Raw genomic sequence first — 18,214 nt, 5'->3', positions numbered from 1 at the left:
GTGGTTTAACCACTTAGCTTCCCTATTTTGGGCATAACAAATCTATGTACAGCAAAGCGTTTCGGTGTAGCGGTGTAGAGTCAAACTGAATCAGAATCACTTCTATTGACGCAGGTGTAAAACAGTGCGTGAAACTTGTTTTTGTGCAAGCTCTATTTTTTTGTTGTATCCAGAAAGAAAGAGAAAGGGGAAGAAGAGGGGGTCATGGGGGAAAATAAATAAATAAAAATCCAAAAATTGAGAAAGAGAATTACTTCTGATGAATGAATCTGAGTAAAGAATGAAATATGTTGCCTATTACATAAATATTTAAGAGTCCCTGTCCATGAGACAGTGGATGAGATGTTTGGGTTCAGTATCACATGATGTAACACACAGGCTGGCCAAGGAATGAATCCCACCAGACTTCCTCTTACCTCTGTGCTGTGTTGTTTAAATGATAAATGGTGCATTTATATAATGCATTCATCCAAAGCACTTTACATAGATTGTGCATTACATTCACCCATTCACGCACATTCATACAACGATGGCAGAGGAAACCATGCAAGGCACCAACCTGCACATCGGGAGCAACTAGGCGTTCAGAGTCTTGTTCAAGGACACTTGGACACTGACTTTGAGGGAGCCTTGCATCCGGCTGCTCTACCGACCATTCTACCCCTGAGCTACTGCCACTCCTGTATCTCTTCAGATTTTACAGTCCATCACAATAAGAGAAACAATTAGCCCACAAAAGCTAATAGGCTAGTTTGTCTTTGTAAAACAGATTGCATTTGCATTGAATGAATAGTGACACAAACTAAAAGACTTGATTGGCTAACTTGAGTGTGAACTGCCTTTGATTTTCAGAAATATGTAGGCCTATTGTAATTTGTACTTACAGATCTTTAACCAAATATCTATATGTAATATTTGGTTAAAACCACCAAACAATTACAAATTCAGGCATTTAGCAGATGCTCTAATCCAGAGCAAAAAAGTAATCGCATACAAAAGTAATTATCATGAAACATGCGTAAGCTAAGAACGTAACAGTGGAATATCTATATAATGAAACTATACATATATACTATACTACTATACTATACTATACTATACTATAAGCTGCTTAGTTGTCCACAGAATGTTTTAACTGTTTTTATTCTTATTTTTCTTTTAAATATTTCTGCCTGTAGCACTTTGAGATTTGCTTCAAAAGTAAAGTGCGTTATATATATATTTTTATTATTATTATTAATGGGAAGTGCATTCCATAATTTTGGAGCCAGAAGAGACCCAGTCATATGAAAAGCTGTTGTTGCTGATACCATGCATGATATATATGGCTCCGCTGTACTGCACCTAAACTCTATAAAAAAGTGTATTTAAAACACACTTTCCGTAAAAGAAAGAGCACATACGTAGATCACAACAGTCAAAAGCAGCAACATTACAATTTTTGTTTCTTTCTCTCTCTTTCTCACATCTGTAGCCCGTCTTTCCCCCCATCCCTTCCCCCTACCTAAATCATCCCTTTATTTGGAAAAGGCATAACAAACTGTCTCACACAGACACGTGCCCCCCCTCCCCCCCCCCCCACACACACACACACACACACACGCACACGCGCACGCCTATCTTCTTTCCACTGCTATCATTCCTTTTGCAGTCTGACCCGCTGACAAACCCAATCAGAAGGAGCATGCAGAAGGCAAAAGGAGACGGAGATGCCTATAAAAACTGAACCGAAACGGTGGAACAGATTGTTTCTTTCCATTACACATGTACACCCATTAAAGTCCAGATGTTGACCTAGGCATTACTCTGTCAGTCTTCAGCCCCAATGAATGCCACACAGCAAATCCATAACCCGATATTAACACACATTGTAAAGACAGGAGGGATTGGCGTCTATATGCAGCAACACAACGTGTTCCAATTGAAGATTGAAGAAACTGGGGTCAGCTAGCCCTGGATGGCCGCCTAGTCACAGTCAGAGACCATAATAAGATAATGATGGCACTTAATGAAACAAGCCATGTGCAGTAGTGATTCAACACACTCAAGGGGCTGATGTCTCCCACAAAGCACGGTGCAATGCAGAACAGATAATCCTCTAACGGGTTCCCATGAAGCTCACCCTTACATGAGAGTTATTCAATTACACCGGCACTTGGCACGTCTTTTAGCACCCTGATGAAATAGCTGAAAACAAACGTCCTCCATTTCAAATTAACAACCACCATTTCTTGTCCTGGTCAATGATGCATTTGATAAAACCATGAGCAAAGATAATGAGCAATATTACAAATATAGCGTGATGTTTTAAAGCTGTTAAGAATATTGCAGTTGAGTGAAATGTTTTAACAAAAAGGCCTTTTCTAGATTAAACATCCGTTTTCAATGTTCATGCTATATGTAACCTATGTAACCTATAAGTACAAAATGAATGAAGCTTTATATGCAAATGAAACCAGTAAGACGTGCAAACGCGGGAAGCGAACGCAGTTCGTACATATTTGGTTTTTTTAAAGATTTATATAAGGAGTCCCCAAAGCAGCTCCATATATGGGCACAAGTTGGACCACGCCATCACAGTCATGTCACCATGACTCAGCCATAACCATATAAGGAGTCCCCAAAGCAGCTCCATATATGGGCACAAAAGCGTGACACACGGACAGACAGACAGACAGACAGACAGACATGATCTGCTAGGTCTCATAGTAAGTGCTCATTGCGTTCGCAATAAAATGTTGCAACTGCCATTGTTACTCATGCAGGTTGCTTATTGCTCACTTGTAGCTTCATTTTTTTTACACTGTAGACTTGCATGTGCCAAAGCCAAATGGATAAGATGCTAGAATTTGTGGTGTGGGGGGGTTAAGTGTCTTGCTCTGGGACACTTCGACTTGGGCAGGCAAGGAAGCAAACCGGTGACCTTCTGATTATGGCCTAGTCTGTACCCACTACCGCCCACTGAAATGCAACAAATACATAAAATAACTTGACGTTATAATAAGTGGAAGAAAAATCCCGGATCGGAGCTTTAGGTCAATGACCTGCAACATTATGGCGGATAAATGTGCTGTCAGTGCTTCAAACCTTGAAATCCACCTACCGGTACTACATGTTTGAATGGGCTTTTGAGTGTGAATCATGCAAAAATAATTCCAGCTCCAGCACTGCTCCCACGGTTGTGGAATCTCTACATTGTTGTCATGGAAAATTGGTTTGCTGTTTGGTTCTGGCAGACTTGAAAACACAGGCCTTGCACTATAATGTATTAGGGATGTGTTCTTTAGCCCTGTTATGCTAAGAACTGTTTCTCTCATAAAAACAAGACTGTAGACCTCTCTCATTCACTGCGCACGCACGTGCACGTGCACACACACACACACACACACACACACACACACACACACACACACACACACACACACACACACACACACACACACACTTTTTGCACTACGAGTCCTGTACATCCATGTATTTTGTAGGCATCAGCATGAGATTCTATTTTCAGTTAGCCTCTCTACTCTCTCTCTACTGATGATTAAATTAGACGCTTAGGCACTACTACCAGCAGCCTTAAAGCCATACTTTTTAGTCCCATTTATTGTTGTCTTTACACTTCGGGAGCTTCTCTTGCATGCTTTAGTAAAAATGTCACTCTTTGACTGACAAGGGTCAGAGTTGTGGGTTAGGTTTGTAGACATTTTGGGGTATTTTAAGTCGCATGCTACGCAGTCATCTCTGACAGAGCCCGGGCGTGAAGTTGTTATTGTCATATCAAATAAATACTAAAGCCAAAGAAAAGTCCTAAAAATGACCAGACAATTCAAACCACATGACCACAAGAAAACTGCTATAAACCTCCTCTCTCTCTCTCTCTCTCTCTCCCTCTCTCTCTCTACCCCTACCCAGCATAGTGAAGGCCTTGGGGAACAGGGGTGGTCCACATATGTGATGCTTTCTTTTAGTGATATCAGTCACTTCTCCCTTCCAGATGTCCTTAGGGAATGGGGGATGGACCAGAATGAATGGTGGAGTAGCGTGTTAGAGCTAAGATGAACTCCCACAACAATAATGAACAGTGAGCACAATGCCTGAATGGGCTCAGTATGTGATTTGAGATGTTTTCATTTTGTCATGGTCATGGAGATTATATGGTCTCAGTGACTGCACAACCTGTACATGCAGTTCACAAGTAAAATATTTGCCAAGTGAATGTGTCTGTATCATTGGTTAACCCTGTGATATTAAATACATTTTAAATCATCACACTCACAATGTAAAATTTCAACTTTCTATGTCAAATCTAATCTAAAAATGTACACTCTTTTCAGGCTTCTGATCCTCTGGCATTTCATATATTATTTCAGCCTAGTAAATAACTGCTGCTGCAATTGTCTCCGAGGCGTTTTGCAATGACATTCAGGGGGAGTGGTACTGTATATCATGTACAGTAAACAGTGTGCCTGTGTGCTCCTCTCTTACTTCTGTAGGGTGAGGCTGAGGTCGCCGGTGCAGTTCTTGATCTTATTCTGGGCCTCCAGGTGGTTCATGCCCTCGCTGGCGATGCCATCGATGGACAGAACCAAGTCGCCCACAGCAATACCACCCTTGGCTGCTTTACCAGTATCTGTCAGCTGGGGAACAAAACAGAACCTTCATCAGTGCCATTATCATCATCCCTGACACCAGCTTCATTATCATCATCCCTGACCACAGCTTCATTTGACGTGAATTTGACCCCTTTAAGCCTACTATGCTTTGTTATGTATACATCAAATGGCAAAAATAGCCGCTGCTATTTTCACTGAATGACAGCCTATTATGGCATGAAAGTTTGCCTATTTTTTCTTTTTTTTACCCAGTGTCAATTATCAAATGCAGGGGTTCTCAACCCGTGTGTTGCGACCCCTTGGGGGGGTCCCCAAATTATTTAAAAAAAAAAGAAAAAATTGCAACTGAATGGCTGGAAAAATGGAAATAAAGAGTTTACATAGTACACATGCTGTAGTACATGCATAAACTTTCCTTAATGATTATATCTGGTTTCAGTATTAATTTATCTCCACCAGGCCGAAGGCATGGGGAGAGAGTATGTTTTGCACTCCGTCCATGTGTCCGTCCGTCTGTCCGTCCGTCCGTCCGTCCGTCCGTCCGTTATCAGCTAATCTCCAGCACCGTTGGCCCGATCCATGCCAAACTGTGCACACACACTCCCTGGATGCCAACAACGAACCTCTGACCCAAATATTCCTCAACGGCCTGTTATAGTGCCACCATGTGGCCGATTTAGGCAAAACACATTTATGCAGATAACTCGTACACATTTTATCCATACATCACACAATTCGGTATACTATCTCCATAGTCATGTGATCAACACGGATCTGCACAATTTCCCATCTTCCATCCTGATTGGCTAAGATTGGCATAAGAGCTAACTTACTCCACACAAAAAGGCCCTTTTGCCAACTCCACTTAGTGTATGAGCACTGATGACGCGGAGGAGAGAACACACCCCCAGCACCCCCAGCATCCCCAGTGGGAAACCCACTAGAGTCTGTGGTTCCGAATGGATAGTCATACCAACATGGACATGTACAAAAGAAAATCCCAAATAGTTGTCAGCTAGTTTTTATTGGAACTTAGCACCAAGCTTATAGGTTTCTCATATCACTCATGTTGTTGTTGTTTTTTAAATCACAAGCTATGTGGAACCATCCTGTAACAAAAGCATGTGGTGTAACCTCTAATGACAGACCTGGTTGTCTGCCATGTGGTAAGAGCTTACCTTCACTGATGCATGTCTAATAACAAGAGCCTTTTCCTTGAATTACCTTCTATTCTTTTCTTCTTTATGACCTGCTGTCACAATGGGCCTACAGGTTATTATTGGGGAGGAAGTTCAAAAGTGCTCTTACCTAGCCTGGCTAATAAACCAGACCGAATCAGCTGTTGGCAAAAAAAAATTGCCTGCCGACAGTGTGATTGAGGTTATTAGCTAGGCTAGCTCTTACCCACAGCAGGGTTTGGGAAAGCGTGAGTTCCGTTTGTGTCCGAGCATAGGCATGGTAACGCTCCGCCTGCCTGTGATTGGTCTACTGACACTGCCCGTCTTGACTGTCCTCCAAGACGCGAGGTTACTCCGTGGTGAGATTGAGAAATAAATAATACAACAAGAGAATGACAGCTTGCTTGGCACGTGTGACAGAATGCAGCCCTGTAACTAACTTGTAAGTTTTCTTTTTGTAGAAGAGGCAAACTTATTGTTTATGCGGCTGCCGTACTTGCTTTGATTGAAATCGTATGTTGTACTATGATTTGATTTGGGTAAATAAAGTGTTAGTGTTGATTATCGTGTATTAATCTAATTATAGTAAAGTGTCATTTGCGTCATTTGTATGAATTGAACGCAATGAGTGTACAGTGTTAAAACTGTCTTTGTATAACATTCTCATAAACAATAGTGTTTTATATGTTTTGGAAATAGGCATTTGTAGTAAACTCACAGTAAACTCACTCAAGCTCCATTATAAACAAATACATGGTTACTTATATCATCAATACACACTTAATTTCTCAGTTATTATTAGAAAGGGTTCCAGAGCATTAGAAATGTAGCTGGTTTTGACATTTACAATTTACATTTATAGGCCAATAAGGAGAAAACGGGTGCCTTGGGATTATGTTTTCTGTTTATTAAAGATCTGGAGAGATGGGGAATGGGGAAGAGAATAAAAATGAACAAACAAGGTTATATTGCCTACAAAAGCCATTTGTATTAGTTTTGGTTAAGTAGTAAGTATGGTTGTGTGGTTAGACAGAATGTTGTCTTTATTAAGTGAATGAGTTTCCTGGGAATACATAATAGTGAGAATGTATTGTGTATGTAGCTAGTTAACACCAGCTCAATGTGTGTGTGTGTGTGTGTGTGTGTGTGTGTGTGTGTGTGTGTGTGTGTGTGTGTGTGTGTGTGTGTGTGTATTCTTTATCACAGTGCAGGCAGGAATGAGGACCTGCTGCCCACTGAGTGCCAAGCTAGGGAGGCAACAAACACATGCCAGCTTTATGAGCTTTGGGGAAAGCACATTTACGGGCCAGACAAAACTTTTGCTCCCATGCATCATAAAACGCAAAAACACTTCATTTCTGGTGACTGGTTTTCAATGTCCTGCGTGATTTTTGTGGCGTACTTCAAATGCCAGCATCTAAAACACAACTGCCGCACTTCCACTCTGGAGGAAGCTCGCTAATTTGAAACAGATTCAAGATAAACGAATGTCCATTCAGTATGGCATGATGGGTATGAAAAAACAGTCAGGAATTCATGCACGTGTGCACAATAAGAAGCATCGTACCAGTTCTCCGATGGTGAGACCTAAAGGTTTGTTGTACCATTTTGTGGAATGAGTGCCACTTATTCCATGTGGCACAAATTACTCAATTAGCATAAATAGAAGTGCGCCAAAATCGCAAGGGAGACCAGATTTTGTAAGATTTAACTCTTCTGTGGCAACATTTAGCAGTCATACTATGATTGGTCCTGAATGCAAACATATTGATTCTGTTCTCTGTGTGTATTGAACCTGTAGTACAGGTGTTAATAATAAACTCTGTATGTTACAACCTTAGTTTTTTGTTTGTTTGTTTTTTGCTTTGTTTGTTTGTCAGCATGTGCTTCGATTTGATTTGATATTCTTTCTCACGGTTCTCCTCCCAATGTTAATATTGTCCAGGGAGTTTAAGCCCTTTTGTTGGCCTTGTCACAGAGAGCAACATCGTGTGTAAGTACCTCATATAAACCAGATCCATTCTTATCACTTGGCTAAGGTTGGACGACACAGACAAGTTTAGAAATGTAAGTAGGATGAAACACATGTTGTATCCCTCTTTCTTTCCCCATGACGCCAACTCATTGTATCAAAGTTGTAACACTTGGCCTGTGCCCCACTTCCTGAAATTAGTTATTTGTTTTAGTTTTTGTGTATTAGGAGTATTAGTACGAAGGTCACGTTTGTGTGCTGTATTTATTCAACTTTGCATCAGGAAGTAGGCTACTGAGAACTACAATACTGCTTGTTGATTTTACTCGCATCACTTGGGTAGCTGTTTTCTGTTGACGTTATTGGTAGAGTTGCTATGCCTAAAAGAAGAGGGACATTTCGATCAGTGTTATAAATTCATCCTACATGTAACAGTCAGTTTCATTGTTCATTCTATTATATGTTCATGTTTACAGCAACTGTACTGTACAGTATTTCATCATTAAACAAAATGGTAGTTAAATTGCTGATGCCCTTTACTGTACAGTACCACAAACCATCTCTACCGCCATGACCATTCTTGGTCACAAAGTAAATCCAAGAGGAACCAAAGAACTACTCCGCCAAAAATAAGAATAAACCTAGTGAGGTAATTTGTTTCTTTTGACATAAAGAGACCACACAGACCACTTCACTGAACACAGATGGACAGATGAGCCCAGTAGGGTGGCGTACTGTAGTTGTGGCTTTTCACACTGCACTCAGACATCTGAGTGTTAATTTCACTCTGAGAGTGCCATAATATGATCGTCATCATACAATGCAACCGCATGTACTGTATTTCAGGCAAATCTATCACTTCAAAATCTAGTCCGGTATTCTTATACAGTTTATTCCTTGCGCAAGCAGAGTGCGCAAGTACTGCGATTGGCTGGGTATGTATATACACAGGGGTGCACACAAGCGGTGCGCGAGTGAGCATGCGTCGTCAAAACGTTTGGTGAGTGGTAGATCAAAGGCATGGAGACGCATTTGCGCACCAGCTGAGAGACAGGGATTTAGAGAATGCTGACAGGTATTCAAAAGGAACTCAAATGAGATGTTAACGTCCTGTAGACTAGTGTTGACTGTTGACTAATCATTACAAGTGGCTCTTATTTTGATGAGGCAGTTTCTGCACAGGAAGTCCGTTTCACTTGTAAACAAGCTACAATGGATGAGCTGTCAAAGTGCTACTCGCTAAACCACGTTAGCGACCATGTTTACAATATGAAAACTGTCACTTAGACAATGTAGGTTACACACGCTGGAATTAAACATGGAACCTGCAGGCAGCATTAGATGAGTAATTCATTGTATATGTGTTGGACGTTTGTGGTTGTGCTAGAGATAAACGGACAGGTGCTGCCAGTGGGATATACTGTACTGCTGCTTAACGACGACACTGTCTGCGACTAGGTGTACTAGTGTAGCTTTGCATCAGTTGCATCTGCCGGTGTGAAAGCAGGGCAGATGGCTACATTTGCGGTCAGAGATTTGGTTATTTTCCCTCTTCTCTTTTTGTATTACCTGAAATCTACAATTTATTTTACTACGAAATAAACTAGAGGGGGGTCAACAGAGAGAGATTTAATTAGAGGTCATACACCAGGATTAGTGTTAAGGCCTTGCAGTCTCAACCATTTATAGTCATATCAGCTCTTACTATCAAATACTGTACCAGAGAGAGAGAGAGAGAGAGAGAGAGAGAGAGAGAGAGAGAGAGAGAGATGGAGAGAAAAAGAGGGAGCATGAATAGAATGCAAAAGGAAGAAAGCTGAGAATGAGCTGCGCACTGGGTACATAAAAAGTTGACAGATTTGATCTCATGTCCAGGGGTGTGGTCTGTTTGAAATAACCACCCAGGGCCTGTTAAGTACAGTACTGTACCTTAAAACTGCAATCCGTAACTTATATTTTATTCATTAACATAAATTTCCGATTGCAGCTTGAATGTTCACCACAAAAGATTCAGTACCAACCTTTCTGCCTACTTTATGTTGTCCTGATTCCTCCACCCCTTACATCCCCCCCCCCCCCTCTCTTTCCAAATGTGATAAAAGTTGAGAGAAGAACCAGTAGTATTGCATTTCATGATATGGTACAGGTAACCCTGGTGTGCTTTTTTACGCATGTCAGATTTTCTGAAAATGTGCAAACATTTTGAAAATAGCTGATCTACAAGCTCACAACAGCTATTTTCGCTGCACAACCCTGTCGCACAACAAAGACTAGAATAGAGCTTAAAGGGGAATACCGCTCATTTTCAACATTGAGTCATTAACATACCTTAGAGTTCGGTTTCCCTTCCGTTTAGCCTAGAATTAGAGGTTTAGAACTTGTGGTCATGTGATCAGTGACATCACGCCAGTGTACTCTGCAGGCCTAATGGTGTGTTCAAACGGGCAGATGAAACGATGCAATGACACGTTGTGAGTTGATTTGGAGCAGCTACATGCATCATTCCGTCTTGTCATGTCGCTGGCTTCCATTGACAATGAATGGTAGACTGCATCGTTTAATCTTCCCTGGGTGAACGCAACAAAAGAGTACACCAGCGTGTGATGTCACTGATCACATGACCACACGTTCTAGACCTCCAGTTCTAGGCTAAACAGAGTAAGTGGTTAATGATCAGATTCAAGTGAGTCAACAGTCAGAGTAGATGCACTGGGAAGTGGGACTGTATACGTTCTGGTTGGAAACAACCCGTCAGTGGTGGGTGTGTTTTTGGATCGAACCTCTCCATCTTATGAACACAACAGCAATAACGCATGCTTGTACAACTCTTCTTACCACAATCAGCTATTTGCCTCTGCCCTAAACCTAAACCCTAACCAAAACTGTTGTCTTTGTGGCCATACGAATGAATGAGAGTCATGACATCATATATTTGGTGCTCCACCATCTCAGCTATAGCTTTGCACAAGCACATTCAGAATTCAGCCAGCCAGTGAGAAAAAGTATCCAGCTAGGGAAATTTAATTGTTGTTGTAAAACTTGATTTTGGTGGCCTCTAGCACAGTCTAATACCACTATTCAAAATATGCACTGATCTTAATTAATAGCGAACGTTTAATGAGTTTGCCTATACCGATTGTAGCTAGTGAATGCGTCTAATGTTAGTCTTCTTGTGCGTTTTTCCCACACTGCTATGTTCATCCATCCATCCATCTTCAACCACTTATCCGTAGTCGGGTCGCGGGGGCAACAGCTCCACCAGAGAGCTCCAGACTCAGAGCAACATTAGTGACTTCCTCCTGGCAGATCCCGAGGCGTTCTAAGGCCAGTGAGTCAATGTGTTTCCTCCAACTGCGCCTTGGTCTGCCCCAGGGTCCCAGTGGGACATGCCCCGAGGACCTCCCTAGGAAGACTCCCGAGAGGCATCCTAACCAGATGCCCGAACCACCTAAGCTGGCTCCTTTCCTTTCGCTCTACTCCGAGTCTCTCTCCCGTGACTGAACTTCTCACCCTATAGATGCCAGCCACCCGTAGAAGAAAACTAATTTTGGCCGCTTGTATTTGCGACCTTATCATCAGTCATGACCCACACTTTATGACCATAGGTGAGAGTAGGAACGAAGATTGTTCGGTAGACCCCCGGAAATGCTTTGGCCATGTCTCGCGACCCCTGCCCCGCCCCCCCCTCCCCACCCCCAATACAAACTGACTGCAAAAAGAACCTTAATAATAGAGAAAATATATCATAAACGAATACTGAAACCAGATATAATCATTAAGGAAAGTTTATGCATGTACTATGTAAACTCTTCATTTCCATTTTTCGAGCCATTCAGTTGCAAAACAAATAAACAAAATAAAAATTTGGGAACCCCCCAAAATAAAGTAAGACCTGCGTTCTCTGCAATCAATGATCATCCATAATGCAGTCAGCATGCATGGAGGACATCCGTTAAAATCTGACCATTGTTCTCTTTACTATTACATAACTCAAAATAATAATCCTGCAGAAACATGTCCTTTAATGAACTATAGTGAGACAAGTGATGAAAAAGAAGTACTGGGATCTGTTTAGAATAAGCTGATGATTAGTTTTTTTTTATTGTCCTCACTGCGTGGAGACACCAAGGTCCTTTTTTATATTTTGTTTTAAAATCAAACCCCATTGAATGCATGCATTTATAGACGCAAAATCCCCCTGTTAATTTAACTCATGAGTGTATGAAAATGTACCTGTAAGGGTCATACTAAATGCCGAACAGCTCCATTTTCAATGGACTGAAAGTAACATTGCAAGGTACACATTAGGTCTCGTTTCATCACGCGACTATAAAACTCACCGAAGAGCTCTGTAAAATATGTGGCCTAAACGTGCTGTACGTACCCCAGCCAGCCTGAACGCTTTGAACAATGCCTGCTTTCAACACGAGGAGCGACAGAGATGACAGGCAGATGGTTCACATCACACTATGAACCGCAACGCTGAGAGCAGGAGATACAAACACTAGGGATTGTTTCCTTGTAACCAAAACATTACCCTGAGCCACTTCCATATGCCAGACATCACCACTATTTATTTCCTTTAGACACTGTTTTTCTAAAAACGTACCCAAAAAGGGCCGCAGTTGTACTTTTGCTGGGGTCCCACAAGACAAGAAGCAATGTGTTTTAATCCCCTCACGTAACTGTAAACTTTGCATATTTTGGTCCCAGGCTGAACATGTTTAAACACACCTGCTTATAAGAAGCTAGCCACATGGTCAAAACCTAGTATATGGCTGGTCACCATGTATGAAATGTCGGAACGTCTGTCATCTTATCAATCGTGATGTTCATTTACGAGGAATGAGCGCCTTATATACTGTACTGGAAAAAATAAGTGCCTGCAAGTACAGTAGCGCTTCTCTCTCGCGCGCGCGCGCACACAGGATATAATAGAGGATTATCCCGTTGGCCTAGCGGTAAAGGCGCATACCACATAGGCACATGCCTGACAGCTTGTCGCGGGTTTGATTCCCGATGACCTTTCCTGCATGTCATTCCCAGTCTCTCTTCCTGTTTCCTGTCTATCTCCACTATTATCAATAAAGGCAATTATTTATTTAAAAAATAAATAATAAAATAAGACCCGTCTGAAGTAAGTGCTGTGCTGTGCTGTGCTGTCTCTTGTCCCTAGCCTCTCTCTGTATTGTGTCTGTGTGTTAGGCTGCACAACAGTTACACTTGGTGGTGTGTTACGCTGCACAACAGTGACACTTGGTGGTGACAATATGCAATTTCCGTGCTCGGACCCAGGGATACAGCTAGGGACCCAGGACACACATAGCTGTGTGGTTAACAATTGAGGATTCTGATTACAAGAAAGCTTTTATATCTTTGAATGCATTCTCTTTTACTTTGGATGCATTTTTATGGTAGATTGAGGTTGTAATCTTTACTAACACACTGTGGTTTCTCTGGTTTACACATATTTTAGGGCCAAATGTAATCCTGTACTGTATACCTGCACAAAGAAATTAGGACAGACTACATTCTACACTACAGCCTGGAGGGACTCAGTCAGTCAATCAGGGACATTTGCGTTTATAGGGCTGGCTTGCTATTGCGGTCCAGCCAAAAATGTGTTGCTCATTTTGCTATAGCTCTGTGCTTTACAAAAGTGGGAAAAACTAAATGTTGTATAATTGAATAGTGCAATATACGTAGCTCAAGTAGTGCTCAAATCTCTAGACATCTAAGAAAACAGTAATGGAGTGCATGTACATTAGGCTATTTAAAGCAAAAGAAATTGAAAGGTAGCCTATAGAAAGAATGTGAGGAGAGTGGGGGGGGAGTGGAAGAGAGAGTGAGCACAAATGAGTGGAAAAGAGAGAGAGAGAGAGAGAGAGAGAGGGGGAGAGAGAGAGACCTCACCTCAAGACTAGCTGTATGAAGCCATCAGTGACACATCATAAACTACATGAGGGGAGTTTTCATATAAAGCACATTGCCGTGAGAGGTAAACTACACATTCAGTTAAGACTGCACCTGATACACTGTAGAACCAAGCCTGAGCCAGGGACAAAGTTAACTTTGTCCTATCTCATTCAAATGAAAACCATATCTTCATATTCCAACTTTAGAGTTTTGTCTGCTGCGGACAAGCCTTCATGAGGTAAAATAAAAACAACCATCGCTATGCAAGCCATGTAATTAGTTAAATCAACATAATAATCATCGCTGTCTGTGTGTGGAAACCGTTACGTATACAAAGTGTATGGTGACATCTGGAGAGGCCGGAGAGATGGCGACCTGGAGTGGATTGAGTTGGCAGCCCAAACCACTTCTTCCGTGAGGAACCCAAAAAGCTACAAACTGCGGTGAAACCTGCAAAGACGTTCTAAAATCAGCCTTGTATTCCACGGAAGATGTAGCTCAAGTGGCACAGAGGCTGAGATGTGTGCTGTTCAGTGGCAACGACGACGCAACACACAGAAGGATTCTGCACTTCTGGTCAGACGAAGGAAGAGCCAGGCCGGAGGCAAGCCTCCTGGTGTCGCCAACATCTCATCAGACATCTTCCCCTCTGACTGTCTCTGAATTAAATACTGTACTGTATGTCAATCCCAATCACTCAACACAATGTACAACAAAGCATCCTATAGCCAGATTTTTGGATGAAACCATGAACACAGATTTACTGCTCAAGTGTATCTCTTTTGTTTCACTGCTTCCATGAATTCCACTCAAGCATGACATGCTCCATACAAATATATCAAATGGAAATTGAAGGAAAGAATGCCATATTAAACAGACTCTAGAGATTCTCGCTCGTGTGCATAATACAGTAGAGTTTATACAGTATACTGTATATTCAACATGTTACAGCAGGTTTTAAACGTAACTGTTTGCCAGAGGACCTTGATTGAACATTCCTGTAATAGTATATGAACAGTGTGTGCATAGACATCTATGCATCACACAGACGTGAATGTGAATATGCCAAAACCCACTTTACACACAACCTAATGACTGCAATGCATCTGAAAATATCTCTGTGTGGTCCTTTTCCTTCCTGTTGTGCAGCAGCATCTAATCATCGCTGCTTGACTTGTATGTTAATACTAAAGAACCCTAATGGCCAAAGCCCACAGTGGTTTGAGTTCCCATACTGTAGATGGATCATTGCAACTACAGCTGCCAAACCCACAGAAAACACTTAATGGAACATGATGCCTTACTGCCTTTGTGCAGGCAACCTCTGAACCACAACCACACTGTGATGTGAGATAAGACCATGTTATTCATTGAGTTAAGCTTAGCTACTCTCTGGTGAGATCATTAATAGTTAAAGCAATAGCTAAAGATGCAACAATGTGTTTCAGATAATATGAAACCCAAACTGGAAGGCTGCAGATTTTCAAGCTGTAACAGACGGCCATGTTGAAAAAAGACATGGGCAACAAAAGACAAAAAAGAAACGTGCAACAAAAGACAAAACACCCTCATGACAACATCACCAATCCAAGCTCTGTCTTGTAAAAGCTAATTGTACTTCACAGAACTAAAACCCAACAAAGAGAGCATTCATGCAATTACACTTTCACTCCATAACAACATGGCGTTCATGGACACTGCTGCATGGTCAAGCACTGTGGGTCTGCGTAGGCAGACCCGAGGCGCAGACCTCGAGTGGCTTATTGCTTTTCTAAAACGGTTACAAACATATAGCAATATTAACCTAATAAAACTATTTAATTCACAAAAGTAGCTACGCTTTGCGCCACCAGAGCGTGTGCTCGGCAAGTAGGCTATGTGATGGGAGAATAGCGCTTGATGTCTTTACGGGGCTGCCTGGAGCCACACATTCACAGTCATATGAGCCGGGCGGTGCTTAGACGCCCGCACGGCATGGGTTTGTAAGGCAATCAAGTGCTCCCCTTCCCCAGTACAGCTAGCTGCGAATAAAGCCAGCTATGTAAGTCTAGGCAATAGTTATAAATGCCAACTGAAGTCACAAAAAGTAAAAACGATTATAATAATAATAAATAAGAAATAAGAAATAAAATAAAAACCTCTATACTAGGGACACACTTTTGATTTGATACGTCTAAATCAGTAGTAATTATTGGCTCATTATTATGTGTATACAACATTAATAAGCTATACTGTAGTCTTTGGTGGCACATACACACATCATAAAAAGGGAAGCGGATGACTTCTGTTGTTAGTCCAAACATTTTTCTATTTTTCAATATTAAACTTGGCTCCCAACCGAGCGACAGTACAGCCACTGTGACTGCAGTCATATTTAGGTCAGTATTGGTGTTGTACCAATATCATTATGAATGAACACTTAGACTATAGCACTCTCTTGAGAGCCATAGTCTAAGAGGAAGACAGAGGAGACATGCTGTATTAGCAGCCACTGGAAAATGCATTTAGTGCCATGAAACAATGAGGCATTCAAGGCCCTCCATTGTGTATTCACTGCAGTTACATGTTATAGTTTGTTCTGCCAGGAACATAAGAGCTTTGGCATTTAAATACATAACATATTACAGTTAAGTCAGAATGTTTGTTTAAAACTTCTGGATGTGTTCATAACTTCATATTATGGCCTCAATAATAAAATAAAATCCTCATAAGGCCTCACTCACTCACTCAAACTGTATTGGTATAGACTGAAGGTTCACTTTTAAGGCTAATGTGTGGTTTCAGGAGTAATATGAGCACAGCACAACACAGCCTTTCAAGACTTCTTTAAATGAAGAGGAAAGACATCACTCAACACTATAGTTATGGATGATAAAGTTGCCAATAATAACTCCTTATTTAGCTGAATGCAATGTGGCGTGGAATTCATGTTATCATGGTTTCTTGAATCGTTATGTGTAACAGGGCTTCACTTTATGAACTAGCTAGCCCAGTGATTTCAATTTCACAAATCTCAGTTTGATATGCATTAGGACCTCCAATTGACGCAGTTTTTTAAATCTCTGGGACACCAATCTACATTGTAAAATTATTTTACTCTCGGTGTGCACCAAATTGAGCTGGGTCCATTTGATTCCTAACTATTAATCATTTACTGTAGCATGAGACCCCATGGAACCCTCTAAGACCAAAGGGGGTCCCCAGACCCCATATTCAGAACCAGTTGCCTAGCCAAACAACTAATCATCCTAAGGAGATGAACATAATACTGATAAGGTAACTGATATGACCTGATAAAATAATAGGTTAGCCAATGGAATACAACCACCCTAAGGACTACTACTGTATCTGTACCAAGTAGACCTATCTACTAGACCTATCTACTGCTCATATAAACAGAGCTGCTACCTTTAAAAGCATTTAGGCTTTTTTGTATATTATTGAAATCATTTAGAGAAAATCTTTTGCCCCGCAGTGACCGCAAAATATTGCTGCCATTTGTTTAAAAAAGCTTTATACCCTGTAGATAAATATGCGAAGTTGTGCCCTGTAGGCCAGCTGTATGCAATCAATGCTGGACTGCGCTTAATGTGACACTGCAGATATGATTGCACCCAAGGCAGCCTGCACAGATTTGTCTACTGTAGTGTATATACAGCATAACGACGCAATGTGACATAGCTCTGTTGCTGTACCCCCTCCAACTTTATATACCGGTACTTTCCCCATTTTCAACAGTTTGTATTATATTTTGACACTTGCTTTGGCAATGTAAACGTAAGTCTTCTCATGACATTAAAGCTCCTTTGAATTGAATTGATGTGTCATGCATTCTGATCATTCTGGAGAGCATTGTTTTAATCCCTCGCTTTTTTCTATTCCTCATGCTGTACAGTGCCTTTTCCAACCTCAAAGGAAACCCCTCTTAAAATGTTTCAAGGCTATAACCAACTTATATTGTGTACTATGAATACAACCTGTACAGTACAGCATATAGCACATGTCGTTAGTAACCATAAATACTAAAGGCCTAGAATGACCTCTCCCACTGCTGTGAACGCAGTGCCCTCCTACCTCCCATATGGAAAAAAAAGTAGAAGAAACATATATGTTGTCCTGTTGCCTCCAATAGTAAGTATTTACATTTTTTATGTATGTCATTTACATGTATGTCATGTAAAGTACATACTAGATTTTATATGTGAACTCTTGAAAGTGGCACCTTTCATACAATCCTCATATAAGACAATAAAGTGAATCATGTATGAATCAAGTAAACAATATGTATGTGATCTATGAGGTAAGTACATGGCAAACTGTATTTTCCTTACATGTTCCATACAATGTTTGTAGTTTTAAATTATATGAGATATATCCTTTCCATATATAAAAGAAATACCATTATAGTATGTATTTTATAGTTTGTAACCATTTAATTTACAAGAAAAGTATGCTTCTTTTATATGATTTTTATAACATTGTTATATGTCAGCCAATACATTATACCTTATAGTTATAAAAAAAACATATGTTTT

At 41.0% G+C, this 18,214-nt stretch overlaps 1 protein-coding gene across 8 annotated transcripts in view; it reads right to left on the bottom strand.

The window, feature by feature from the left end:
- pdlim5a (PDZ and LIM domain 5a) overlaps positions 1-18,214 on the bottom strand; it is a 107,164-nt gene that overhangs the window by 68,070 nt on the left and 20,880 nt on the right. For all 8 annotated transcript variants that reach the window (XM_080765148.1, XM_080765146.1, XM_080765150.1 and 5 more), the window contains one exon: positions 4,486-4,637. In XM_080765148.1, coding sequence (XP_080621274.1) covers positions 4,486-4,637 — 152 coding nt within the window. The remainder of the gene's footprint in view (positions 1-4,485; positions 4,638-18,214) is intronic.

This window comes from Protomyctophum bolini (genome assembly GCF_963924005.1).
Source record: "Protomyctophum bolini genome assembly, chromosome: 6".
Lineage (NCBI taxonomy): Eukaryota > Metazoa > Chordata > Actinopteri > Myctophiformes > Myctophidae > Protomyctophum > Protomyctophum bolini.
The sequence above is the reverse complement of the archived record's forward strand: the minus strand, read 5'-3'. Positions and strand labels throughout refer to the sequence as shown.